This window comes from Nuphar pumila, chromosome 13, assembly GCF_984573655.1.
Source record: "Nuphar pumila chromosome 13, dmNupPumi1.hap1.1, whole genome shotgun sequence".
Taxonomy (NCBI): Eukaryota; Viridiplantae; Streptophyta; class Magnoliopsida; order Nymphaeales; family Nymphaeaceae; genus Nuphar; species Nuphar pumila.
In genome coordinates, this window is record NC_143261.1 from 23,577,647 (window position 1) to 23,605,356 (window position 27,710).

At 41.5% G+C, this 27,710-nt stretch overlaps 1 protein-coding gene across 1 annotated transcript; it reads right to left on the bottom strand.

Moving 5' to 3' along the window:
* On the bottom strand, window positions 1-27,710 carry LOC149818095 (TLD-domain containing nucleolar protein). Its single transcript, XM_089985614.1, has 7 exons — window positions 27,410-27,710; window positions 26,304-26,909; window positions 25,246-25,433; window positions 1,311-1,555; window positions 1,027-1,226; window positions 583-708; window positions 1-457 (listed from the first exon to the last, which is right to left on the bottom strand). Exons 1-7 carry the CDS (start codon window positions 27,575-27,577, stop codon window positions 359-361), a joined length of 1,632 nt encoding a protein of 543 aa, XP_089841740.1. The 5' UTR covers window positions 27,578-27,710; the 3' UTR covers window positions 1-358.

Genomic DNA, 27,710 nt, shown 5'->3' on the forward strand with positions numbered 1-27,710 from the left:
TTTACAGCTCCAAAATATTTATCCATATCAAAGAGTGTCTGGGATGTACTTCCTAACCCGATAGGTCACACATACAATCTCTCTGATCTTAACAGCTGCAAGCATAGAGTACACTTTGTCACTGTGGCCCTTAAATTTTCTGTAGTTTCCAGCTTTGCAGTCTTACGCATTGCCACTAAAGACAGTTATTGAAAACCATCAAAATGGCTACGGATTTGCAGCTTGCCTCACCTGATATGAATCTACAAGCCATTTACCAAGTCAACCTTCACGAGATGTATCCATGCTGACTTAATTCCAAAATTAAAGCCCAAAACTTCAAACTTGCAATTCATGCAGAGGGTTGATCAAAAGGGTGCTAGCGATCTTCGCGTTGGACTTTGTTGGGATCAGAAACCATATCCATCAACATCTTCTCAGGAGAATCTTCCCAGTTTGAAAAAGTCTTCAGATCAACCTGTCCAACAGAGTTGCAAATGAGAATCTTAAAGGCCTAATCAATAAAAAGCAATTTCAATACTGCAAGAAGGAAGCCACATCATGACCGAGTAGGACAATGAAAAATGGGTTTCAAAGACCAACCTTGCGTCTCTGCTCGGTAAAAAGTACTTCTCTTTTCTTATAAGCATCTTGACCTTGCTTTGCAGATTTACCTCCTAAGCCCCATACTTCTACCTCAATGACTGATGCTTCAACAGCCAGAAAACCCTGCAGGTTTCCATGGTATCACATAATTGTGGTGGAGTTTGAGATATGCTCAATATATGAAAATGCACTAAGCCAAAGCAACAATGTCTTTTATTCAGCCAAGCACCATATCCCTGATAAGGTAATAAAACTTCTGAGTAACATAAGTTTCCAGTAGCTAAAGATGCAGGTGACATTCAATGTTAACAATATCGGTAAGAAATCAAGAATTGTTGCAAAACTTTTTAACAATATTTTCAGATAGGTCGAATGTGAGACATCATTTCACAAAGGAAACATAATTAAAATTTTGATTTATTAGGGAATTGAAAAATAGACCTGATCAGGCACAATAGAGCCTGGTTGATAGGTTTTATCTGCTGCATGATGTCGAACAGTAATATGAACAAAATCTTCATCAAGAAATACTCTCTCGTTGCCAATACTTCCCCCGAATCCAATTCCAACAGGCTTTGGATTTGCTTGATACACTCTCCCAGTAGGGCGCAGATGGCTGTAAACAAAGTTCTTATCTTTACCTGTTCAGCCATTAAAGACTTTGCTCAGTCGCTGAGAACATGTCATCAACAAGAGGGATAAAAAATAAAAATCTGAATATGTACCTCTCCAACCAAACACGCGGAAAGCTGGATGCAAGGCAAAAAGAAATCCTGCACTTCCATAGTATACATCTCTATTTTCAAAACCCTGCTGAACAAGTACACCAATAATGCATCGCCTTAAACTCACATGATCTCCATGAGTATCTGAGGTACCTGCAGCTATCAGCATCAGCATCAGCAATGGCCCTTGATAACCTTCAACATTGGACCAAAATCTGTTTATCCCCTTCCCATGCACAGAAGACCTGAAATTTCTCATGTTACAGAATATGATATTCAGCATAGTGACACAACATAAATACATGCACATAGACAAACGTAAAATGAAAATTTAGATATGCACCAAAATTAATGTCATTTCAACTGAGCCACATCATAATTCATATTATGATACACTATCATAATTCATATTATGATACACTATTTGCAGGCCCTTGGAAAGCACAATTGGAACTGCTAAGAAAGTCTAAATCCAGCCCGTCATAATTGCAGTCAAATCTATGTCCAGTGACTTTATGAACAAAGTTATAATGAAGAAGATGTTACCAATTTACAAAATCTTAATCAATCTGTCATAGCTTTACAAAACATTAACAAATTTGACAGAAATCTGCAGACCACAACATTATTGCAATCTATAATTATGTTTCTGTAAGCCAAAAAGAAATTCCCAAAAAAGTCTAACAAAGTTCCAAAAACATCATAACTCAACCAATGTGACACAATATGTTGCAACCATGTACACTGAGAGAGAGAGAGAGGCATCTGATATGCACTAGCAATTTAGTATTATCTGGCCAAGATGAGGCTGGAAATTAGTGAAGTTGGTGCCACTTAGCAAGGACAACATGCCTCTGATAAGTTTCAAGCCTAACCATGGGTGGAAAGTGGAAACTTGCCAGCGCCCTCAAAATATGGTACTTGCTGGATAGTTTTATTAGGCTTCTAACACCTTTAGCATTACTAAGGCAGTTGCCTCACCAATTAAGCCGGAAACTAACATAAGTGACATTCTCTGAACTACATCATGCAGCCCCATGGGTGGAAAGTAGAAACTTGCCAGCGCCCTCAAATATGGTACTTGCTGGTTAGTTTTATTAGACATCTAACACCCTTAGCATTCCTAAGGCAGTTGCCTCACCAATTAAGCCGGAAACTAAAGTGGCATTCTCTGAACTACATCATGCATCTCTCTCTCTCTCTCTCTCTCTCTCTCTCTCTCTCTCTCTCTCTCTCGTTAAAAGAAAACTATCATTTGTAATCTCATTTGTAATCTCATAGCTTATCTCATATGTAATACATCCCTCATATGTAATCTTTTTTAGTTTAGTTACATAGTCTAGTTAGGGTTAGGATAATTACTTTTTTAGTTTCTTTTTAGACTTTTTTAGCCTTTGTGCTTTTTGACCACAAAGAAGAGTGAGCCGTTGGACTCCCAATAGCTCTTAATAGAGCCATTGGCCCAACGACTCCCTCTTCCCTCTCATTCTCTTGTATTATAAATAGGGGATTCTTCCCTCTTATTTTGTATTCTTGAGTGTGGTTTTCTCCCACTTGAATCAAAGTCTTTTTTATTTCCATTTGCTTTGCACTCTTTTTGAGTTTGGTGTATGAACCCTAGTGGTTCTTGTGAGTGTATTTATTTGTGAACCTTCATGGTTCTTTTGTGAGATTGGTTGTGAGCATCATTTGAAGATTCAATTGTGGACTTCATTTCCTTACATAGTATCAAAGCCATTGGAGTGATCAAGCTAAGGTTTCTTGGTGAATTGGAAAACGTGTCATTCGCAATTTCTTTTTTGAAAAAAAGAGGTGAAGTTATTTACAAGTGGTGATCATATGAAAGCTTGGGAGATTGGAAGAATTCTTGTGCACATCATCCCTGGTGGAGTAACATTGCCTTTGGTCCTCTCTTTTTCCATATTCTTCTTTACTCTTCTCCTAGTCATTTCTTTTCTCAATACTTGTAAAATGGATGACAACGACAATGTCACTATTAAGCCCATCAAACTAAACGACTCAAACTATGTTACATGGGCTTCTATCATGAAGCATCTTATATGGGGAAAGGGCTTGTGGGGATTAGTGGATGGGACCGATTTGGAACCTGTTGAAACTTTAATGGAGCACACAGGAACCGAGGCAGAGATATATATAGAGAGAGAGAGGTCGGCAGAGAGAGGGAAAGTTGTTAATTCATTAGGGCTAATCTCCTCTAGTTTAAATAGAGGTTAGTCTAAAAAGAAAATTACATATGGGTCCCTCATTATATATAAAATACTAAAAAACAACTTTAAGAATAAAAGAAGCTTCAGATGGTCGACTAATCTTAACACTTCCCCTCAAGTAGAGCATAGATATCAATCATGCTCAGCTTGTCACAGCAATGAGAGAAACTAGGTCTCGCTAGAGCCTTGGTGAAGACATCAGCTACTTGATCTTCGGAGGATACATGATCTGTGCAAATATAATCAGCCTGAACCAGGTCACGTACGTAGTGACAGTCAACTTCAATATGTTTGGTCCTTTCATGAAAAACTGGGTTGTTGGCAATATATGTAGCAGCCCTATTGTCACACACCATCGACATAGGTAGGGATACTTTCACCTAAAGGTCAGTCAAGACTGATTTTACCCACATAATTTCAGTTGTTGTCTAAGTCATAGCTCGGTATTCCGATTCAGCACTCGACTTGGCTACAACAGTTTGTTTCTTACTCCTCTAGGTAACAAGATTTCCTCCCACAAAAACACAAAATCCCATTGTTGACTTTCTATCTTCAATAGACCCCGCATAATCTGCGTCAGTGTAAGCAACAACGTCTAAGGAGAAATTTTGTTTAAACAACAGTCCTTTACCAGGAGATGACTTTAAGTACCTAAGAACCATCATAGCTGCATCCCAGTAAACTTTGGTAGGTTTATCCATGAATTGACTGATTTTACTCACGGCTAATGAAATGTCAGGTCTAGTAACAGTCACATATAACAACTTACCCACCAAGGATCTGAAACTGGTACTATCCACATATTCAGACTTCTCCTCGAACATATGAGTTTTGGGATCCATCGGAATACACTAATTCTCACAAAGATAGAAGGAGAGAGAAATTCCTCTCACGGAAGTAAAAAAAATTAAAGCTATAACAACTTACGAAAAAAAATAGAAAGAATAGAGAATAGGACATGCCAAGATTATGTCTTAGCTCATATCTAGTGTGAACATCAAGAAATACTCAAGCCTTGCAAAATTTGAGCATGCCAATGATGCTTGGGATTATCTTAAGAGAATGTATTCTCTTAAAGATATTGCACATGTGTGCAACTTACAAATCAAAGTTAGAAATATGGTTCAAGGAGACAAAAATATTAGATAATACTATAATGGCTTATCGAAGTTATGGGAAGAGTTGGCACTTCTTGAACCGAAGTGGCATTGCCCACAAGATATAGAACTCCGCCAAAACCAAATAAATGCGGAGCACTTTTTTCAATTTATTAACGGATTAAGACTTGAGTTCGAATCTACTAAGTTCATTCTTCTTCATCGAGGGAAGGTGCCTTCGATAGAAGACACCATAGAAGAGTAGAATTACTAAGTGTGATGATGACTCGGTTCTTGCCGTATCCAGACTAGGAAATCATGTTCGAACATACAAACCCCCAAACTACAGAAGTACAAATGATGAAAGGCATGAAAATGAATCTGAGAAAAGAAAAATTATTTGTTATTATTGTCGTGAACCAGGACATGTGAAAACTCATTATCCAAAATTGAAGAGACCTTATGAGAAAAAGGTTACCTCTGTCGGACCTCCACAAGAATCAAATGAATCTTCCATTGGAAGTATGTCTTTAGCTCAATTGGTGGAGGCACTTCAACCACTACTCAAGGGAGCATCTTCATCAGCTGGAGCCACAGTCTCTTCCGTTAGCACTTCTGATCCAGGTAAATCTCCTTGGCTTCTTGATTCAGGTGCCTCCTTTCACATGACACCAAATATAAACATATTATCTGAATGTCATAACTCAAATGAGTCAAATATTTTTACCGCTGATGGGACATCACTTGAAATCAAAGGAATAGAGAATTTTGAAAATAATTTCAAAGACCCAAAAGGTTTTTACATTCCAAAAATTAGATATATCCCTAAGCTAAACCTCAATCTCTTATCTGTTTATCAATTATTTGACCATGGATATAACGTTTCCTTCTCCTCTCGTGGTTGTCGAGTGCAGGATCACCAGTCAGGGAAGCTGATTGGGGAAGGCCATAGAGAAGGAGACCTATATTACATGAATTTTTTGGAAATTTCCAAGAATGATTTATGTTGTAATGTTAAAAAAAAGGACTTGGATCCATGGCACAAGAAACTTGACCATCCTAGTATATCCAAGATTCATTTTTTTCCAAAGATGAAACATTTTTATAATTTTGAGACCTTTAAATGTGAAGAATGCATTCTTGAAAAAATGAAGAAATTACCCTTTCAAGAAAGAAATTTTGTCTCTTCTCGACCACTTGAGTTAGTTCATTCGGATGTATGGGGCCTGCACCTATCATATCCGAAGGAGGTTTTACATATTATGTCATCTTCGTAGATGACTTTACAAGGCATGCTTGGATTTATTTTCTCAAACATAAGTCTGAGGTTTTCTTACACTTTCAAATATTTCACAACTTAGTTAAAAATCAGTTTAAAGATGATATTTCCATTTTTCGCACTGATTCAGGAGGAGAGTACTTATCAAAAGAATTTAAAGACTATTTGAATTTACATGGAATTACACATCAAAGGTCATGTCCCTATACTCCACAACAAAATGGTTTAGCAGAAAGAAAGCATAGGTATGTTATAGAAACAACAAGAACTCTACTCATTACTCACAAAGTACCAAAAAAATTTTGGGCCGAAACTACTCTATTCGCTAAACAATATATCTCCTATTGAAAAACTTTTCAAACAAATCCCAGATTATTCAAGATTAAGGGTATCTGGGTGTAAATATTTTGTTTTCTCTAACAAAAATGGCAAGCTCTCTCTTAGTGCTATTCCGTGTGCATTTCTTGGCGACGCAAACCATCAAAAAGGTTATAGATGTTTTGATCTCAAAACTAGAAAGTTATATGTGTCAAGGAATGTATCTTTTCTTGAAAAAGAAAGTTTTTTTTAAGTCAAAAACTCTAGAGAAATAGATGAGTACTCTTTCCTATTGGACTTAGCTCCAAAGATCATGAAGGAGATATTGATCTAGAAGATTAAAATGACATAGTAAGTACTGAATCATCTCATGATAATCAAGGTTGTATTCAATACTCCAGACGGGGCAACTCTGAACAACCTTGTGCTCTAGAAAAATATACTAAAGCACAAGATGAAATAGTAACCAGGAGATCATCTAGGGTGTCAAAGGTTCCTATAAAATTTGTATCCTATGAGTCTTTCTCACCAAAACATCAAGCTTACATCGCTTTAATACACTGAATGGGTCGAAGCTATGACAACAGAGTTAAATGCATTAGAAAAGGCAAATACGTGATCTATTCAAGATATTCCGCCAGGTAAAAAGCTCATAGGATGCTGATGGGTATACAAAGTTAAGACCAAGAGTGATGGTACTCTTGAGAGGTTTAAAGCCCGACTAGTTGCCAAAGGCTATTCTCAAGAATATGAAATAGACTATGAAAAAACCTTCGCACCAGTCGCCAGAATGACCACAGTTAGGATATTAATTGCTCTTGTCTCTGTAAAGAAATGACATATATACCAGATGGATGTAAAAAATGTTTTTCTCAATAGAAGCCTAGCTGAGGAAGTATATATGGAACCACCTCCTGGCATTGAGATCTCTCAAGGGAAAGCTCTTCGTTTACATAAAGCTTTGTATGGCCTTAAGCAAGCCCCAAAGGCGTGGTATAACAAATTCAGTCAAATTATGCTTGATTTTGGTTTTCAATCTTGTCTTACTGACACAACTTTATTTGTTAAGAATCCTAATACAGGTATTATTATTATTATTCTTTATGTGGACGACATAATCATCACAGGAAGTGATAAACAGGGAGTTAACAACATTAAAAAATTTCTCAAAACACATTTCGAAATGAGTGATTTGAGATTCTTAAAATTTTTTCTTGGTATAGAAGTTGCTTATTCCTCTAGAGGTTATTTGTTAACTCAGTCTAAATTTGCCTTGGATATTATTGACAGGTCTGGTATCTCTGATGAAAAACAGGTTGACATTCCTGAAGTGGTGAACATCAAAATAAAGATTGATGAGGGAGAGCCACTGGAAAATCCTACACCTTACAGACAACTTGTCGGGGCGCTGTCTTATCTCTTTATTACCAGACCCGACATTGCACATGCTGTCCACACCGCAAGTCAATTCCAGCATGCGCCTACTACTGTTCATATGGGAGCTGTTTTACGCATTATTAGATACATTAAAACTTTTATCTTTAGAGGAGTTTTTTTATCTGATTCGTCCTCGTTAGAATTAACTGCTTATACTGATGCAGATTTGGGAGGTGATCCTAATGATTGACACTCAACTACCGGTTTTTTTGTGTTTCTAGGTGAATATTTGATTTAATGGAGGTGCAAGAAGCAACAAATGATCTCTCTTTCATCAACAGAAGCTGAGTACAGAACCATGACTACAACCATCATGAAAGTAGTTTGGCTAAGGCGATTGCTTCAAGACATGAGAGTTATGTGTACAGGAGCATCACGACTGTGCTGTGACAACAAAAGTTCTATTTACATTACCAGCAACCGAACATTCTATGAACGAACTAAGCATATCGAGATGGATTGTCACTACATATGAGAGGAATTCTTAGACAACACCATTGATCTTCTGATGCAGAGCAGGCTGTACCAGAGCAGGTTGAACCGCGCGACCCTGGCACGGTCAGGGAACCCGACCCATTACAGGGAATAGACAATTGGATTCAGCAACAGGATCCGATCACAGGTGAGGGGACTCGATGCAGGGATGTAATACGCACCTATTCCAGAAGAGGGAAGACCCGGTTCCAAATTGAAATGGTCTCGGGTCCGGATCCAGACCCGAGACCTGGATCCGGTGATCAGCTTTAAAAAACCTGTCTAGGGTTGCGTGAGGGGACCTTTCTTTGAAGAATAACCGCAGTTTCTTTTCAACAGCATTCCTTTTTTTTCAGCCATTTTCTTTGTTTCCCTGTTACTGTCAGTATTTGTCTTTACCTTTCATTTTATTAAGTACCTTGTTCATTGTTATTGAGATTGAAATAAAAGGAATCCAGCCTCGCCGTCATGGTTGGGCATTATTACTCCAGCCTGTTCAGTGTACAATCGTGTGGGTATTACCTTTCACAGCCACCATCTGGAAACGTGAGGGCTGAAGACTGCATCTCGTGGTTGTGCCTTCACTGCCTTCGGCAAAACGCGTGAAGGCTGCATCAAATTGGTATCAGAGCCTAGGGCTCCCCTCCCTCGAGCGTGATGTCTCAAGAAACGAGGGTTGATCCGGCAAGTGGCAAGGAGCGAGAGGAACCCAACGTTGAGGATCCGGTGCTGCGAGTGCTGGACATGGTGACTAAAATTCAAGAGAATCTTCAGCGCGTCAGCAAAGAGGTCGCGGGTATATCAAAACGTGTGGACGGGATCGACAAACGACTCGTCGCTCTTGAGTCACCATTGGACCAATATGCAATTCCGCTACCAAGACTGGGAGTGGACCCGATTGACGGTGCAGCAGATCGAGTGAATGCCCTGTGCGCAGGAACAGGCCAGCCGACCCCCTTTCAGCCAGACCTTGTCACTGGTGCGCACCCGGTACCCCCTTTCCACCCTGATCTGGTAACTATGGGCACCCGCCAGGCCTGTTCGGGACCCCTGGCTGGAACTCCACAGCACACAGGTGTGCCCCAGTCCAGGCCACGCCTCCCTGTGGGCCAGTCGCAAGTCGGGCCTGGTCTGCAGGACCCCAGCGGCACGTTGGGCCCTATTGCAGGCCCGGGCGCGTCGACCCGACCCGGGAAGGACTCACCTTTCCCTCCGGACCCCGTGTGGGGAGGCCCTGTGGCAGCACACCCGCAAGCGGGAACAGGTGAGCCCCTTTTGATTGGGTCGAACCCAAGAGGGTTCGGTCCAATCTTCACTTCAGCAGGACAGGCTCGGTTCGCTGGGACCATCCGTTGGGTCTCAGGGAGCGGGTCTGGGTCTAGAACCCTTTCACCCGACCTACCTAGTTGGGTCCGGTTCGCGGGCTGCCCCGAACCAGATCCAACACGTTATTTTTTATCCCCAAAATGGATCCAATGTCGACCCAAACCCATATCGGACCCGAACGGAGCTCTAGTTTGGATTTGAGCCGGGTCAAAACCAGACCCATAATCATATGGATCGTGGATCGAGTTCAAACCAAGCCTCTTATCCCCACAACTCGATCATCGGTCTAACCTATCCATATCTGGGTCCGACGAGTAGTTTAGGAATAGACCCGATCCACATCCCATCGGGCGAATCAACCCAACAATATATCAACCAGACCCTGTACCCGAACCAACCTATCAACCCAACCCTGATCCAGAGTCCAATACAGTATTCGATCCAACACCAGTATCCTAACCCAAACCCATGTTATGACATCCCTACCCACCTAGGACCCGAGACCCACCAGACCCATCCACCTTACCCTGGACTTCTCGTCATCCTGGTGCCCCAACGCCGGCCGCAGATGGTTCCCGCCCACGGGCAAGCCAGACCAAGGCAGAATCAGCAGGGACCGGTGCGTCCTAAGCGCCGACCACCCATCGGTAGAGTTCGTCAGCACCAGCATCTAGGCGAGCAGTACCGCACAGAGGGCGATAAAGCAGTATGGGACGACGATGCTTTCTGGAACGGTTATCCTGCAGGAATGGTGGAGGCTCGTCAGCATAGAGCACCTGAGCACCCCTCCACTTATGGGGTGAAGCTGGATCTTCCGGAGTTTGCGGAGCAGTTCTTCGACTGGTCTTATGTCGTGCAGTTCTTTTTCGACTACCACACCGTCGTGTCTCTCTAGCGTCTACTCGGTTGAGAGGCCTAGCCCAGACATGGTGGGTAGAGTTGCAGCGGTCGAGAGAGCGACAGGGACTCGAGCGCGTACAGTCGTGGGAGGAGATGCAGAGATTGATGCAGTCAAAATTCGTGCCTTCAGATCACGCCGAGAGAGCCTACAAGGAGTATCTGACCCTGCGTCAAGGCACCCGAACTGTGGCGAAATACACTGTTGAGTTCCATCATCTTTCCCTACGTGTGCAGATCGAGGAAACTGCCCGCCAGCAGGTCCCAAGGTACGTTTTTGGTCTCTGTCCTGCTATTTCTGATGACTTTAGTTGTATCATAGTTGAGACATTAGATCAGGCAAACAATTATGCCATGAATGTCGAGGAAAAGCTGAAAAAGAGGCAGGAATATAGAACCTCCCGTAGTGAACCATCCAGTCGACCTAAGTCGAGTTTCCCAACCAGGGTAGCAAGTGTAATGAAGTGCCGGATGAAGTCTCCAAGAGCAAAACAAGAGAGCACACACATACACAAATAGCCACTAATGGGCAAAAGAACAACTCAACCACTTAAAGTGGTAAGGCACCCAAAAGAAGAGGAAAAATATATATTCCACTCAAAAGGCTTCAAAGAAGCATGCTTTACAATGGGGAGAAACCCCTTTATTTATAGACAAAAGAGGAGGCCTTGGAAGGGCTCCTAGAGGGGCGTTGGAGCCCTTCCAACGGTCATAAATATGACCGTTGGATGCTCCAACGTCCTCCTAGGTGGGGCCCATTCCAAGGTGGAAAAGAAAAAGAATAAAGAAAAATAAAAAAGAAAGAAAAAAAGGAAATAAAGAAAAAGGAGAAAAATTACAATATGCGATAAGAAGTAAAAAGACTGTTTTACCCCTATATGGGTCTATTTACAAAAGATATAAATATATATATATTTATATATGTAGATAGACACATAGACATATATATAATTAATATATATATGTGTATGTGTCGTGATCTATATATATAAATATATATATGTACAACATATTTTAACACCCCCCCTCAAACACACGGTGAGATCACCGAGAGTTTGCTAAGGAGAAAGAAGAAACGAGGCGATGGCAAAGCTTTGGTGAAGAAGTCCGCCAACTGGTACTCGGTTGGAACATAAGGCAATTGAATGGTGCCTCGTAGGAACTCATCACGAACATAATGGCAATCCATCTCAATGTGCTTTGTTCTTTCATGAAAGGTGTGATTGCTGGCAATGTAGATAGAGCTCTTGTTGTCGCAGCACAGCTTTGAGGGAGTTGAGAATGAGACTCCCATATCTTTAAGCAAACTTCTTAACCATACGATCTCGGTGGTGGTAGTGGCCATCGCACGATACTCTGCTTCAGTAGAAGAGAGTGAAACTTTCTGTTGCTTCTTACACCTCCAAGAGATAAGTGACTCTCCAAGAAACACACAATACCCTGTGGTAGAAATACGATCATCGGGGTTACCACCCCAATCAGAGTCAGTATAAGCAAGTAAAGTAAGAGGGTAAGAATAATCCTTTTGTTATGGTGCCTTTCAAATATCTGATAATTCTCATGACAGCAGCCATGTGAATGGTGGAGGGAGCAGTCTGAAATTGACTTGCACTATGAACTGCATGAGAAATATCGGGCCTAGTGATGGATAAGTATGTGAGCGACCCAATCAATTGACGATAAGGTGTGGGATCAGCTAAAGGAGTGCCATCACTGGCTCTCATCTTGGCAGTGATTATTTCTGGCGTCTCCACCTTCTTGTCATCAGTCAGTCCAGACCTGTCAATAATGTCGGAGGCAAGCTTCATCTGAGAGAGGACATACCCTTTGGGAGAGTATGCAACTTCAATACCTAAAAAATATCTTAGATAACCAAGATCAGACATATCAAAATTTTCTTTGAGAATATTCTTAATAAGGTTAATACCTCTCTTATCATTACCTGTGATAATCATGTCATCAACATATAATAACAGAATTGTAATGTGATCATTAGATTTTTTAACAAATAAAGCAGTATCAGTATAACATGAGGAGAAACCATTATCAAGAACTACTTTGCTAAAAAGATCATACCAAGCTTTAGGTGCTTGTTTAAGACCATAGAGAGCTTTATTTAACTTTAGAATATTTCTTTTACCAATTTCAAGACCTGGCGGAGGATCCATAAGCACTTCTTCATATAAATTTTCATTTAAAAAAGCATTTTTAACGTCAAGTTGATATATAGGCCATTGTTTAATGGAGGCTAAGGCAATTAAAGTTCGCACACTAGTCATCCTAGCTACGGGAGCAAAGGTTTCCTCATAATCAATTCCATATTCTTGGGCATAGCCTTTTGCAACCAAACGAGCTTTGAATCTTTCAAGAGATCCATCACACTTGGTTTTAACTTTATATACCCATCTACACCCAATTGCCTTTTTTCCTAATGGTTGGGGAATAATACTCCAAGTTTGAGCTTTGTTAAGAGCCTCTAATTCAACTTTCATTGCTTCAATCCAATGTGGATGATCTTTAGCTTCTTTAAAGGAAGTAGGCTCATGATATGAATGAATTAACATGAGACAAGCCCTATAATTAGGTGAGAAAGATTCATAAGATACAAATTTTTGTGGAGGTTTACTATTACGAGAAGATCTCCTAGGTGCATTAATAGGTTCTTCTAATGAGAGATCTTGAGAATATCTTTCAAGAGCAGGTTGATGTTCAATTCCTGACCGCCGGGTATAAACATTCATTTCATTAAGATTCTCAACTTGAGAATCATTACCATGTTGGAGTATATCATTATGATGGGAGATGCCATCACAAGTATTATCGCAAGTACTTGCATCTGGTGTTTCAATTCTAGGAGCAAGATCAAATAGGAAGGAATAGTCAAGGTTTTCTCTAGATGTGTGAATATCAAATCCATTTTGTTCTTCAAGAAAGTTTACATTTCTTGATATATAGAGTTTATTATTTCGAGTGTCATAGCATCTATAACCTTTTTGATTTTCACCATATCCAATGAATGCACATTCAATAGCTTTAGGTGATAGTTTATCTTGTCCTTGAACAAGCACAAAACATTTACATCCGAATATCCTTAATCTATTAAAATCTGGAGTAATTTTGAATAATTTTTCAAAAGGCGATACATTTTTTAAAGAAGCAGAGGGCATACGATTGATTAAATATGTTGCGGTAAGAAGAGCTTCGGCCCAAAAGTTTTTAGGAACATTTTTAGAAACAAGAAGTGTTCTTGTAGTTTCAATTAAATGTCTATGTTTTCTTTCCGCAAGACCATTTTGTTGTGGGGTTTTAGAACAAGATCGTTGATGTAAAATTCCATTTGTTTTGAAATAATTTTGAAAATCTTTAGACATGTATTCTCCTCCAGAGTCGGATCTAAATATAGCTATATTGTTTTGAAATTGGTTTTGAATAAGAATATGAAATTCTTTAAAATTATTAAAGACATCGGATTTGTTTTTAATAATGTATACCCATGTATATCTAGTAAAGTCATCAACAAAACTAACATAGTAGGAGTAGCCTCCCTTGGACAGAACGGGTGCCGGTCCCCATACATCGGAATGCACAAGTTCAAAAGGTCTTTTTGACACAAAATTACTATGAGAATACGGAAGCGAATGAATTTTTCCAAGGATACAATCATTGCATGTGAATGTATTTGTATTACAAAATTTTTCCAAAAAAGGAAAGAGATACAATTTAGAAACACTAGGATGTCCAAGTCTTTTATGCCAAGTCTCAATATCTTTGGATTGAACATGATTACAAAATGATTTGGTTGGCAATGACAAAAAATCCATATAATAAAGATCCCCTCTTCTATGGCCTTGCCCAATCCGCTTCCCGGACCGGAGATCCTGCACATAGCAATGGGTAGGTGAAAAAGTGACATTACATTCAAAATCGGTAATTTGGGAAACGGAAAATAGATTTAAATTAAGTTTTGGAATAATTCGAATTTTGGGAACAAAAAATTCTTTGTTTTCATTATAAGTTTTCTCAAGATTCCCAATGCCTTCAACATCCAAGGATGTTCCATCGGCAGTGGAGACAAAAGATTTAAATTTGTTGAGACTTGTTTTTTATAAGAGTGATGCATTCGGAGTCATATGAAAGGAGGCACCCGAATCAAGAATCCAAGAGGTCATACCTGGGAAGGAGGAGATAGCGGCGCCGGAAGTGGATGGTGTAGAGGAAAACTGAGAGGAGCTCATCTTCATGAATTGTTGAAGAGTTTCAGTAAGATGAGCAAGAGACTCTTTTATGTCACCATCTTTCTTTGAATCTTCATTTGGAGGAGCTTCACCAACGGAGGCCACCTTCTTTTTAAATCTTGGGCAATCCGGACGAATATGGCCCGGTTCATTACAATTATGGCAAATGATTTTCCTTCCTCCACCACCATTATTTTTTAAAAAATGAGGTGGTTTGTATGGCCTTACATTGTTGCCGGGTCTAGATACGGCATGAACTTCATCAACATCTCGTTTTAATGTCAAACGAGTCTCTTCTTGACATAAGTCGGCCAAAATATCACTTAGAGGAGTAGAGGCCCTATGGAGAAGGGATCCTCTAAGTTGCTCAAATTCGGGGCGAAGCCCATGAATAAATTGGAAAAATCTTTCTTTTTCCATTTGCTCTTGCCTCATAGCAATAGCACTACCTTCCCATTGGGGTTCGAGAAGGACAAGTTCATCCCATAAAGAAGATAGGGCACTATAGTAGTCCCTAATACTCATATCACCTTGTTTGGTAGCTCTTACCTTTTCTTGTAGAAAGAAATGCCTAGCAAGGTCTCTTTGAGTGTACATGCCTTTCATAAAGAACCAAGCTTCATTAGCCTTCTTGAATTTGGCGAGATTTGCACAAATCTTTAATTCAACATTGTTCATGAACCATGCTAAAATTTTAGCATGCTCACTTTCCCAATCTTCTAATTTAGAAGAGTAATCAAGAATAGCCTTCTCTTTTTCCTCTTCGTTCAAAGCTTTTTCCTCATTACCTTCAAACTTAGTCAACTTCAATTGTGGTTCCGGAATGGTTCCACATACATAACCCCAAAGTTTTTTACCTTTGAGATTGTTTTCCATAGCGGCCGCCCACATGCGATAATTGGTCCCATCCAATTTGAATGAGAGGTCGATTTTTGCATCCTTGTTGGCCATTTGTAGAAGAGGAATATAAATGCACGAAAGAGAAGGATATTACTTGTCAAAAGAAGATCCGATGAAGCTTTATCAACCAAGGCTCTGATACCATGTAATGAAGTGCCGGATGAAGTCTCCAAGAGCAAAACAAGAGAGCACACACATACACAAATAGCCACTAATGGGCAAAAGAACAACTCAACCACTTAAAGTGGTAAGGCACCCAAAAGAAGAGGAAAAATATATATTCCACTCAAAAGGCTTCAAAGAAGCATGCTTTACAATGGGGAGAAACCCCTTTATTTATAGACAAAAGAGGAGGCCTTGGAAGGGCTCCTAGAGGGGCGTTGGAGCCCTTCCAACGGTCATAAATATGACCGTTGGATGCTCCAACGTCCTCCTAGGTGGGGCCCATTCCAAGGTGGAAAAGAAAAAGAATAAAGAAAAATAAAAAAGAAAGAAAAAAAGGAAATAAAGAAAAAGGAGAAAAATTACAATATGCGATAAGAAGTAAAAAGACTGTTTTACCCCTATATGGGTCTATTTACAAAAGATATAAATATATATATATTTATATATGTAGATAGACACATAGACATATATATAATTAATATATATATGTGTATGTGTCGTGATCTATATATATAAATATATATATGTACAACATATTTTAACAGCAAGCTCCCCTAGAAAAGAGGACCCAAAGCTTAGAGCAGACTTTAGCAAACATAACAAAATCAGGACAAGCCTTCCATACCCGGTCTAAAGCCAAACCTAATGAGTCGACCATTCGTTGTTTTAGGTGTCAAGAGTTAGGACATGTCGCGTCTAAGTGCCCCACTGTGAGCAAGAACACCCATCTTGTTGAAGGTATTGTAGAATCAGCATCAGAGAGTGAGAGTGAATCTTCGATCGAGGATGAGGATGAGAGGAGAATCGTAGAGTTCGACGGCAATGTCAAAAATTTATTGTTCATCCGTCATGTTTTGACCGCACCCCGCGAGTCGACCCTTGCAAAATGGTTGAGAAACAACATTTTTAGAACTCGGTGCAACTGTGAGGGTCACGCGTGTGATGTTATTATCGACACTGGTGCTTGTGAGAATATGGTGTCCGAGAGCGTTGTATCTACCTCGAACCTGAAAACCGAGAAATTGTCTCAACCATATAAGATGGCGTGGTTCAAGAAAGGAAACGAGGTTCCCAACACCCAGTGTTGTTTAGTTCGATTCTCCAAGGGGGAGCATTACAGCAATGAGGTGTGAAACCCGCGTTTTCGAAAAAAAAAATCGGACCTGGGCCAGGTCGGGTCTGGACCCGACCCGGGCCCGCCCTCGTTCGGGTTTTTAAAACCCGACGCAGGAGAGGTTTTGTTTAAAAAACAAAACCCCCCCTATGCGCCGCACCTCACCCGCGCAGCTCCACCTCCCTCGACAGGTTTAGGGAAACCCTTTTAGGGTTTCCCCGAAGATCGCCCCCCCCCCCCCCTGAGCCTTTAAGAGCAGCGTAGGAGGGCGAGGGGAGGCACACCTCCCTCTCGAAGCTCCTCGCTCCCCTCACGCGACCTTCTCCTCCTTCCCTGCGCACGCCGCCGACCGCCGCCGTCGTCGATCTCCTTCCAGGTATGCAGTCTCCACCTTCTCCTCCTCCCCCTCCCATCTCTCTCTGTCACCTCGGCAGGACGCCGGCAGGCGGCGCACGGCCCATGCCGCGCCATCCCACCTCCCTCTGTGCCCATCGGAGACCCGATAGGGGGCCTACAGGGCCCCTGTCGTCCCCTTCTCTCTTTTGGGGTGCGTCGGAGTGCCGGCAGGGGCCAATGGCCCCTGCGGACCCCCTTTCTCTTCCTTGTGGGAGATCGGGCGACCGACAGGAGGTCGGTCGTCTCCCTATCACCTTCCCCTCTACCATGACCTGCGTAGGGGTCGGCAGGAGGTTGATGGCTCCTACCGCCCCGATTCCTCTCTCTTTAGTAGGGGCTAGCCCCCTGCCACCTCGGTGATGTCGGCAGGGGCGTGACCCCTGCCGCTTCTGTGCTGACGGAAAGGGGCTCCACCCTTGCCGATTCGCCGGTGTCGACAGGGGCTCGACCCCTGCCGATCTGCTGCCGTCGGCAGGGGCTCGACCCCTGCCGATTCGCCGTCGTCGGCAGGGGCTCGACCCCTGCCGATTCGTTGTCGTCGGCAGGGGTGCGACCCCTGCCGCTTCGTTGCTATCGGCAGGGGCTGTCCCCCCTGTCGATTCGCTGCCGATGGCAGGGGCTATTCCCCCTGCCGCTTCGTTGCTATCGTCAAAGGCTGTCCCCCCTGTCGATTCGCTGCTGTCGGCAGGGGCTAGCCCCCTGCCGCCTTAGTGTCGTCGGCAGGGGCTTGTCCCCTGCCGCCTCGCTGTCATCAACAATCAGGGTTTTACTCCCCGTCAGCTGTTGTTGGGTAGGGGCCGAGGCTCCTGCCATTTGTTGTTCGATCAGGAAGGGGCCGAGGTCCCCCTGTCGCCTAATTCTACCAATGCCTCAGTCGCACCATTAATTATATTAGCAAAATTGAATATTTAACACTCTTGCATATTTACGCAACAGGTCCCGATCGTGCTCCGCGGGTCGACCCTCGTATTATCCTCACGCGTAGGCGTACGCAGCTGCACGACATCCCAAGGTAGGGTAACGTCGCACAAGGGGCAATAGATCTAATTAAGTTGAAATAATTAAAATGTCTATGCTAGTTGTACTTAGATTTATATTGCTTTTGCGTGGCTTATTATTCTTGTCTGCATGTTTATGAGTCGAGTTACGATTTTACTCTTCGAGTATTAATTTGCGTATTTGCTTATCTGTTGAAGGTGGTTTCACACTTTTTGCAAGACTTATGCCCTTAATTGCTTATATATATACTTGCTTGTACGTTCCTATGGGTTGATGTACAATTTCATTCTTCGATTATTATTTTGCGTAGTTGTTTACGAATTTGAGGTGTGGTTTCGTACTTTTTGAAATACATATGCCCTTGTTTGCTTGTATACATTTCTGCCTGCATATTTCCTTTGAGTGAGGTACGACTTCGTGTCTCATGTATTACTATTGACCTTATGTGTTTGGCTATCTAAGTGGTCAAGGTATGGTTTGGCACTTCGTGTGTTACTTATGTGTTTTTCGCTTGATGTGCGGCATCGCAAGTTGAGAGTTGCTTGTCGTCATGTTATAACTTGCATATGCTCACATTTATGGTAAATATGTACTTACATAAATGAAATCTTGTGCCTATCCTGATTCAGTTATTTTCAAAACACTAGAAGTTGTACTTGTGCATTGCAGTTCTTTAAGAGAGGGTTTCCTCCTGCGAACCCGGTTCTCTTCAAATTGCACAGCTTTTGCAAAATTAAGTTTTAAGCCTCGCAGGATTTCGAAGTTACATTTGAGTCCTCCCAAGTCCGCACACTTGGGAGAAATATTTTATAACCCCGATTCGAGTTACGACCCAATTCGAATAACCCCGATCAGAGGCATGAGCATATGAATGAGTGGGGTTCTGTTGAAGGGCCCATTCTTCATTTATCAATCTAGTGTCGTATGTCGTGCGAATCATGTCGATACTAAGATAAATTTTGGATGCTAGATTGTTAGTGTTGTGCCTTGCGTGAATGACTTAATATGGCATTATGGCTTTTAAGGATGAATCGTGCCAAATGAGCACTCCTATATTCTTTGGATCGTTATGAAGTTGTGTGTTGGGTGTTCCTTTTGAGAAGCCCACACACCTCCCTGGTTCAGTATAGCGTACTTTTAGACATGCACAACATGTTAAGTACTTTGTTGATCGGACGAGAGATCCTAGATGACCTTGCATCATGAAATATGAAAAATGTTGTTGAAGTGAATTCAAGACTTATCTTGCCAGGCTGTGTTGTATTAATTCTTTTGCAGATAATATCTGTTGGGGTTTCTTTTGTGGAACCATTTCCCTTTCATCGTAGTCGTACTTTTGACAAGTACGACCGTACTTTTTGACAAGTACGTCTTCTTACGTTGCGATGATTTGATGAGTAGGTTGTGGCAACCTCGATGAGTGCAAATAACAAAATGTTGTGATCACCTAAATAAGTGATGTTTTCGCCTTCACCGGCAAGATACTCGAGTTGGTCGAAAGACCAGAGTATGTAGAATGGGTCTTCAGTTAACTACCCCTGATGTACTCATTCGAATCGCTGACTCCTGTCATGAGAGAAGACAGAAAGGTACAAAACTTAGATGGACAGGCCATTAATGGCAGTTACGAGCAAAAGACTCGGCTTCCCCAGTCATCGGAGTTAGGGGAATGAGACTACCATAATTATCCTAGGTGGTAGCTCTCCATGTTTGGGATGCATCCATTGTTTATGCTGCTTTGGGGATTTCTCTCTTGGTCACCGACCGTCCCCTTAGGTGCGGACTCAGTCAGCTATCCGGGTTATCATAAAATACATAGCATAATAAACCCCCGGATCAGTCTAGGCTGTTTATAGAGTCGTGCCTTGTGCGTACCCACTTGGCCAGTTAATATCGAAACATAATTTAAATCCGATTACACAATTTGTTGAGTTATACGCGTATGAAAGTTATGGTGTACCACCGGTTCAATACTTATGGAATTGTGTGTGTGATTGATGAAATATTGTATTTTGCTAGTTAAATTTCTTATGCAGTTCTTTGCTTGTAGTAGTTAGCCTACTTGTGCCAGTAAAATGCTTGTAATAATTTTAGCATTGTGCTCATGATAGTTTGCTCTATGACTCTGCTGAAAGCAAATTGCTATTTAATTGTCTGTCTACTTGACATATTAAATTATTCTGCTTAATTATGTTCTATATTGTCCTGTCTGTGCACCTACCAGTTTTTAGTGAAACTGACTCATTTTATGGGCATGTTTTGGATAGGTAATACAGTCTGCGATGGCACGATGGCATGATGAGATCAAGATAGAGCTTTTTCCCTAACGTTTCGCTCCTAAGGACATGTTGGTAAATTTGGTATAAAGGGTATTCCAAAATTTCTCTTTTTATTAAACCTTGAGTTACTAAAGCTGTTTTAGTAAACTTCTTCTCAGTTTCAACAAACAAATTCTCCATCATTGAAATTGCATTTCAAAACCATTTGATTTCAATAGTTGTGCGGATTTCGGCAAAGGAAAGTTTACGCTGTAATGCGCTCAAGGTCCATTGACTTGTGGTTTTAAAAATATCATTTTCCGCTGAAGTACTATTTAAACTCTGATTATTGTATGATTTCAAAGCTTTCTAAACTATTCTAAAAGTTACAAGTCCTAGATTTTTGGGGCGTTACATGAGGTGTGGTGTGATGTAGCCTCCATGAGTGTGTCATATTCTGTTGGGACGTCCTTGACAGTTTGATCACAAAATCACTCACGATGGGCGCAAGAACACATATTCCTTCCTTTTTAAGGGTCATAAGATTGTCCTTCTCCCTATCAAGGAGACAAGTTTTTCCACCGTGGATAAGCCTGAGCGAGTCCCCAGGCTTGCGGGCCTATCGTATCGGCCCTTCTTGAACCATTGTCAGGAAGATGGCTATTGTTATGCCCTAGTGGCAAAACGGTTGATGAGTTCGTCTGTGTCCATTCCCGCGGACGTTGCCCCTCTTATAGAGGAGTTTCGCGACATTATGCCGGATGACCTGCCTGATGGGTTACCTTCAACGAGGGTAGTCCAGCACGCCATTGATTTTGTGTCGGGATCGAGCCTCCCCAACCTCCCCGCATATCGCATGAACCCATCCGAGCATGCTGAGTTATTGCGGCAGGTCCAAGAGTTACTGCAAAAGGGATTTATTCGCGAGAGTGTTAGCCCTTATGCAGTACCCGCCCTGCTCACTCCAAAGAAAGATGGGTCCATGCGCATGTGTGTTGATAGTCGTGCGATCAATCGCATCACGGTCAAATACCGTTTTCCCATTCCCCGTTTGGATGATATGTTTGATATGTTATCTGGTGCCTCCATTTTCTCCAAAATAGATTTAAAAAACGGGTATCACCAGATTCGTATACGAGAGGAGGATGAGTGGAAAACGACATTTAAAACACGTGATGGGTTGTATGAGTGGTTAGTCATGTCATTTGGGTTATCTAATGCCCCAAGTACTTTCATGAACATGATGACCCAAGTGTTGCGTCCATGTATAGGGAAGTTTATCGTTGTCTATTTTGATGATAGTTTGATTTATAGTTCGTCTTTGTCCGATCATTTGAGTCACCTGTGTCAGGTCTTAGAAATTTTGAGGAGAGAAAAACTGTATGTCAATGCAAAAAAGTGTGAGTTCATGACGTCCAGTGTCGTATTTATGGGTTTTATAGTGTCTTCCGATGGAGTTAAAGTCGATCCTGCGAAGGTCCGTGCGATCGTAGATTGGCCTACCCCAAAGACTATTGGAGAGATCCGTAGTTTCCACGGGTTAGCTACTTTCTACCGTCGTTTTGTGCGAAATTTCAGTACCCTCATGGCCCCTATCACAGAATGCCTAAAAGGTACTAGTTTCCATTGGACTCCTGCCACGGGAAAAACCTTTACGATCATCAAAGAAAGAATGACTAGTGCCCCTATCTTAGCTTTTCCTGATTTCAATGCAGTCTTTGAGGTTGAGTGCGATGCCTCTAAAGTGGGAATTGGGGCCGTCTTGAGTCAGAACCGCCGACCTGTTGCTTTCTTTAGTGAGAAGCTGACTCAGGCCAGGTGCCAATATTCCACTTATGATGTTGAGTTCTATGCCGTTATACAAGCCCTTCGTTATTGGAGGCATTATCTCATTTATAAGGAGTTTGTCTTGTACACGGATCATGAGGCGTTGAAGTACCTGAATAGTCAGAAGAAGCTAAGTGTTTGTCATGCCAAATGGGTCAGCTTCTTGCAAGAGTACACCTTCACGATTCGTCATCAATCGGGTACTCTGAACAAGGTGGTTGACGCTCTTAGTAGAAAAATAGTCTTCTGATGACCATGTCAGTAGGTCATTGGGTTCGAGCAGTGCAAGGAGTTATACCCGACGGACCCTGATTTCCAGCAAGTCTGGGAAGGGTGGATCTCCTCAGATCACACTATCAACCACCGTTTTAGTATTCATAATGGTTACCTCTTTCGTGGGAACAAGTTATGTGTGTCTGATTTCTCGCTTAGGCTTTAGTTGATTTCCGAATTACATGAGGGAGGGTTAGTTGGGCATTTTGGACATGATAAGACGTTCGCTCTGTTAGATGAACGATACTTCTGGACCAAAATGCGCAAAGATGTTGTCAAGTTCACTGAAGGTTGTCATGTGTGTCAAGTGTCTAAGGGTCATCGTCAGAATAGTGGTCTATATACTCCGTTACCCATCCCTGAGCGATCGTGGGTGCACGTGTCCATGGATTTTATCGTGGGCCTTTCCAGAACTCCACGTCGTTTTGATTCAATTTTAGTCGTTGTTGACCGGTTCTCCAAAATGGCTATTTTTGTCCCGTGTAAGCGAACCACTGACGCCTCATTAGTAACTTCCTATTACTTCAAAGACGTCGCCCGCTTCCATGGGTTACCCCGCACGATCACCTCCAATCGTGACACGTGCTTTATGAGCCATTTTTGAAAATCGTTATGGGCTTTATTGAAGACCAAACTTCAGTTCAGTAGCACGTATCACCCTCAAACCGATGGCCAAACCAAAGTTGTGAACCGCACCTTAGGAAACTTGTTACAGAGTTTAGTGGGGGAAAATATCAAAACCTGGGACCTAGTTTTGCCTCAAGCCGAGTTTGCATATAACAGCTCCATTAACAGATCTACGGGCAAATCTTCTTTTCAAGTTGTTTATAGTCGGTCGCCCACTCATGTCGTAGATCTAGCTCCAGTGTCCAGTCTCCCCGACCCAGCCCCAGACGCCTTTGATGCAGTTGAATACATGCATGATATACATAGGCAAGTCCAAGCCAAACTTGTTGAGAGTTACGAAGCGTACAAAGCTTTCGTTGACCAAGGTCGTCGCGACATCCAGTTTCAAGTCGATCAGTTAGTTTGGGTTTACCTACGTCCAGAGTGTTTCCCAGTCGGTACTTATAGTAAACTGAGCCCTAAGAAATATGGCCCCTTCAAGGTCCTCCGACGATTGGGTCTGAATGCCTACCTCCTTGAATTGCCCGAAGCTTGGAACATTTCTCTAATTTTCAATGTGTCTGATCTATATGCTTACTGTGGGGACAAGTCGTCAGAGCCGACTTCTTCCCAACCAGGGGAGAATGATGCAGAGCAGGCTGTACCAGAGCAGGTTGAACCGCGCGACCCTGGCACGGTCAGGGAACCCGACCCATTACAGGGAATAGACAATTGGATTCAGCAACAGGATCCGATCACAGGTGAGGGGACTCGATGCAGGGATGTAATACGCACCTATTCCAGAAGAGGGAAGACCCGGTTCCAAATTGAAATGGTCTCGGGTCCGGATCCAGACCCGGATCCGGTGATCAGCTTTAAAAACCCTGTCTAGGGTTGCGTGAGGGGACCTTTCTTTAAAGAATAACCGCAGTTTCTTTTCAGCAGCATTCCTTTTTTTTCAGCCATTTTCTTTGTTTCCCTGTTACTGTCAGTATTTGTCTTTACCTTTCATTTTATTAAGTACCTTGTTCATTGTTATTGAGATTGAAATAAAAGGAATCCAGCCTCGCCGTCATGGTTGGGCATTATTACTCCAGCCTGTTCAGTGTACAATCGTGTGGGTATTACCTTTCACAGCCACCATCTGGAAACGTGAGGGCTGAAGACTGCATCTCGTGGTTGTGCCTTCACTGCTTTCGGCAAAATGCGTGAAGGTTGCATCATCTTCAATACGTTTCCTTAGAATATCAACTGGCAGATTTCTTTACCAACCCTCTCGCAACTCCTCGATTTCACCTTCTCTTGGACAAACTTTCGGTTATTCAACCGTAAGTTTGAGGGGGAGTGTTAAAAGAAAACTATCATTTGTAATCTCATAGCTTATCTCATATGTAATGCATCCCTCATATGTAATTTTTTTTTGTTTAGTTACATAGTCTAGTTAGGGTTAGGATAATTACTTTTTTAGTTTCTTTTTAGACTTTTTTTAGCCTTTGTGCTTTTTGACCAAAGTCAAAAAGCATAAAGAGTGAGCCGTTGGGCTCCCAACGACTCCCTCTTCCCTCTCATTCTCTTGTATTATAAATAGGGGATTCTCCCCTCTTATTTTGTATTCTTGAGTGTGGTTTTCTCCCACTTGAATCAAAGTCTTTTTTATTTCCATTTGCTTTGCACTCTTTTTGAGTTTGGTGTATGAACCCTAGTAGTTCTTGTGAATGTATGCTATTTGTGAACATTCATGGTTCTTTTGTGAGATTGGTTGTGAGCATCATTTGAAGATTCAATTATGGACTTCATTTCCTTACATCTCTCTCTCTCTCTCTCTCTCAAACCATTATCAGTGATGCACTTGAACATATTTAGTCTGAGAGAATTCAAGCATCAACTATCAAGCCAGTCTTCCTCGATATAAGCTATTACATGCAAGCATAGCAAGAAATAATGCATCATATTAGGTTTCCACTATGTTTTTTCAGTTATTTGGGAAAGCATAGCTTCCAACATCCAGGTCCTTAAATAGGTCGATGGTGACAAACCTCTATCAACAAATCTGCACAACAAAGATATTATCAATTTTTTAAAAGCTACAAAGAAGATATTACAAACCGGTAGAGAAGGTTTTCAGATGTTCCAAAGCTTCTTCCAGAAACACATGCCTCTATTAGCTCTTCGCTAGAGAAGTTCCTTAAAGTAAGAGATACAGCCCAGGCCCGTCCGCATGTCAGCAGATACACATCTGGTTCCTCTTTAGCAAAGCAATCACCAGCTGATTGAGTGCAAGGTTCTGAGACAGTCTGTTACACCCAACAACAAATGTCAATTGCTAACTCCAAAATTTGACGAGTCTATGTAGCACTGCAACTTACTATTGTTAAACATGCAACTTAGGACATCCTATTTTGTTCTTAGAAGAGAAAAGGTTGGGCTCTCCTTTTTTGGTAGTGAATTAACAAAGAAGCAAAAGTCTGTTCTTGGTTATGTGTGGAGGTTGAAAAGATAGAACAAAGAAAAGAAAAAGCATAGCTCATAATACGTGCAGCCTTTTATTCAAAAATGCACCTAATGTATCCAAGTTAAACGGGTTTACATTAAAAGGAACTTTGGACGCACACAGTTATTTAAAAAATGCGATAACATGGAAGTTTTCATGGCTCACCACAATGAAATATGACATATTATTGTCCACTTCTCTAGATAAGTTCATGCAGCTACACAAACCCTAAATGAAACACACACACACACACACACACACACACACACACTATATATATATATATATATATATATATATATATATATATATATATATATATATATATATATATATATATATATATATATTTTATTTTATTTTTTTTTTTTTGTGGAGGAACAAATAAGCATGTAACATACAACATCTATAGATACCCAAAAAAGTGTGATGAATAAGTCAGACATGAATAATGGTAAATCAAAGTACTCACTAGATGCACATTTTTTCCTCTTAGTGTTTAGACTTCAGAACAACATTAAATTCAAATAATTCACTATTTCTACTTCCAATGTACAAATGCAGATAAACACTAAGAAATATCCAATTGTAAATGATAATTGTGCTCAAGGCTTGACAAACCAGAATACCAAGAAAACAACACAAGATAGTTAACACAGAAGAAGCATTCTACCTGCACAGTTGAGCTTGCAGCTTGCATTCTCTCATTCATATACTGGGTGAAGCAATTTGAAAGCACAGGGACCACTGTCAATGCCCATTTATGAAGCTTGTCAGCGGAAACCTGCTGCGACCAATCAAGATTATCCCAATCTACATTTTTAAGTTCAGACCCAATTTCATTGCACGACAACACGGCCGACCATAACAAATGATTTAATTCCGGAAGAACCAATGTACCCTCCTCCGCCTTTGGAATCTTTGAATCGTGCATCATGATCCAACAAACCCATAAAAGCATAAGCACATTGCTTAAGGCAAAACACCCACTGATCCTGTGATCTACAGAATCATAATCGAACTCCAACTTTAAAGGCATGCCTGCTTTCATGCTTGCCTCTGCGTACAACTTGTACAAATTACAAAGGGATTCTGACGCTGCAACCCTTCCACAGCACTTAATATAGCCTCTCAGAAACTCTACCCATGAAACTTGACCATTTTCAGAGGCGAAAAATAGGTCAACAATGGCTTGGCTTATATTGTCCAACAAATTCAGAAAGCGATCATGTATCGGTGATATCGACTCGAGCTTCTTGTAACGAATGCTGAAGCAATCCTGTGGGTTTTACAGACGGTAATATGATTCAAACCAGCTTGAACCAAGTTAGAGATAATTTCCAAAAAAAATGGATGGAAATGCATATACAAGAGTTGGCACAAAAAAATGGGAACAAACGCAGGAAAAATGATAGATCGTGAACGAGACAATCCATTAAAACGTAAATAAAAAGAAAAAAAATTAAGTCGCGTAAAATAATTGCCGACAAGGAGAAAACTCTGTGTGTGTGTGTGCGTGAGTGTTCTTGGCTCATCAGAGAATAATTCCCCGGGAGTTTCTCTACCTTTAGAGAATTTCTGGATACAACCAATTATCTAGAAAATCATGACAAGTAGGGATTTTTCTCTGTGAAACTTGCTGCAATTGTCCCAACTTATATGGATAATTGGGGAAATTCAAAACCCACCATTACACACACACACAAACAAGATGGGTAATTTTCCTTTTCTCCCAACATGTACTAAAAAGAAGAAGAAAGGATTTCCCGACATACCAACCTTGAGGGTATCAGCGTGTATGGCATCGGAAGGAGGAGGATGGTGGGAGTGGGAGAGTCGGGAGAATGTCTTCTGAAGCATCGAGAGGCGGCCCGTCGTCGCCACCATCGTCTCCAATTCCTTCGTTTCGTCTTCTGCGGGCCTCTGGGCCGACTCCGACGCACCCATCCTGCTCTCTCTCTCTCTCTCTCTCTCTCTCAACGGTCGCAGACAGTCCAGGGGAAGAAATACAGATCAGGTAATATGCCGACTCACATCTCGGCCAACTTTTTTGGCATAAATAATCAGCGTCCATCGTGGC

Coding starts and splice junctions, on each gene's coding strand:
- LOC149818095 (XM_089985614.1), bottom strand. CDS start 27,577: ATGGGTGCGTCGGAGTCGGCCCAGAGGCCCGCAGAAGACGAAACGAAG. Junction 26,910..27,409: donor TACACGCTGATACCCTCAAG/GTTGGTATGTCG, acceptor TAAAACCCACAG/GATTGCTTCAGCATTCGTTA. Junction 458..582: donor TTACCGAGCAGAGACGCAAG/GTTGGTCTTTGA, acceptor TCTGTTGGACAG/GTTGATCTGAAGACTTTTTC.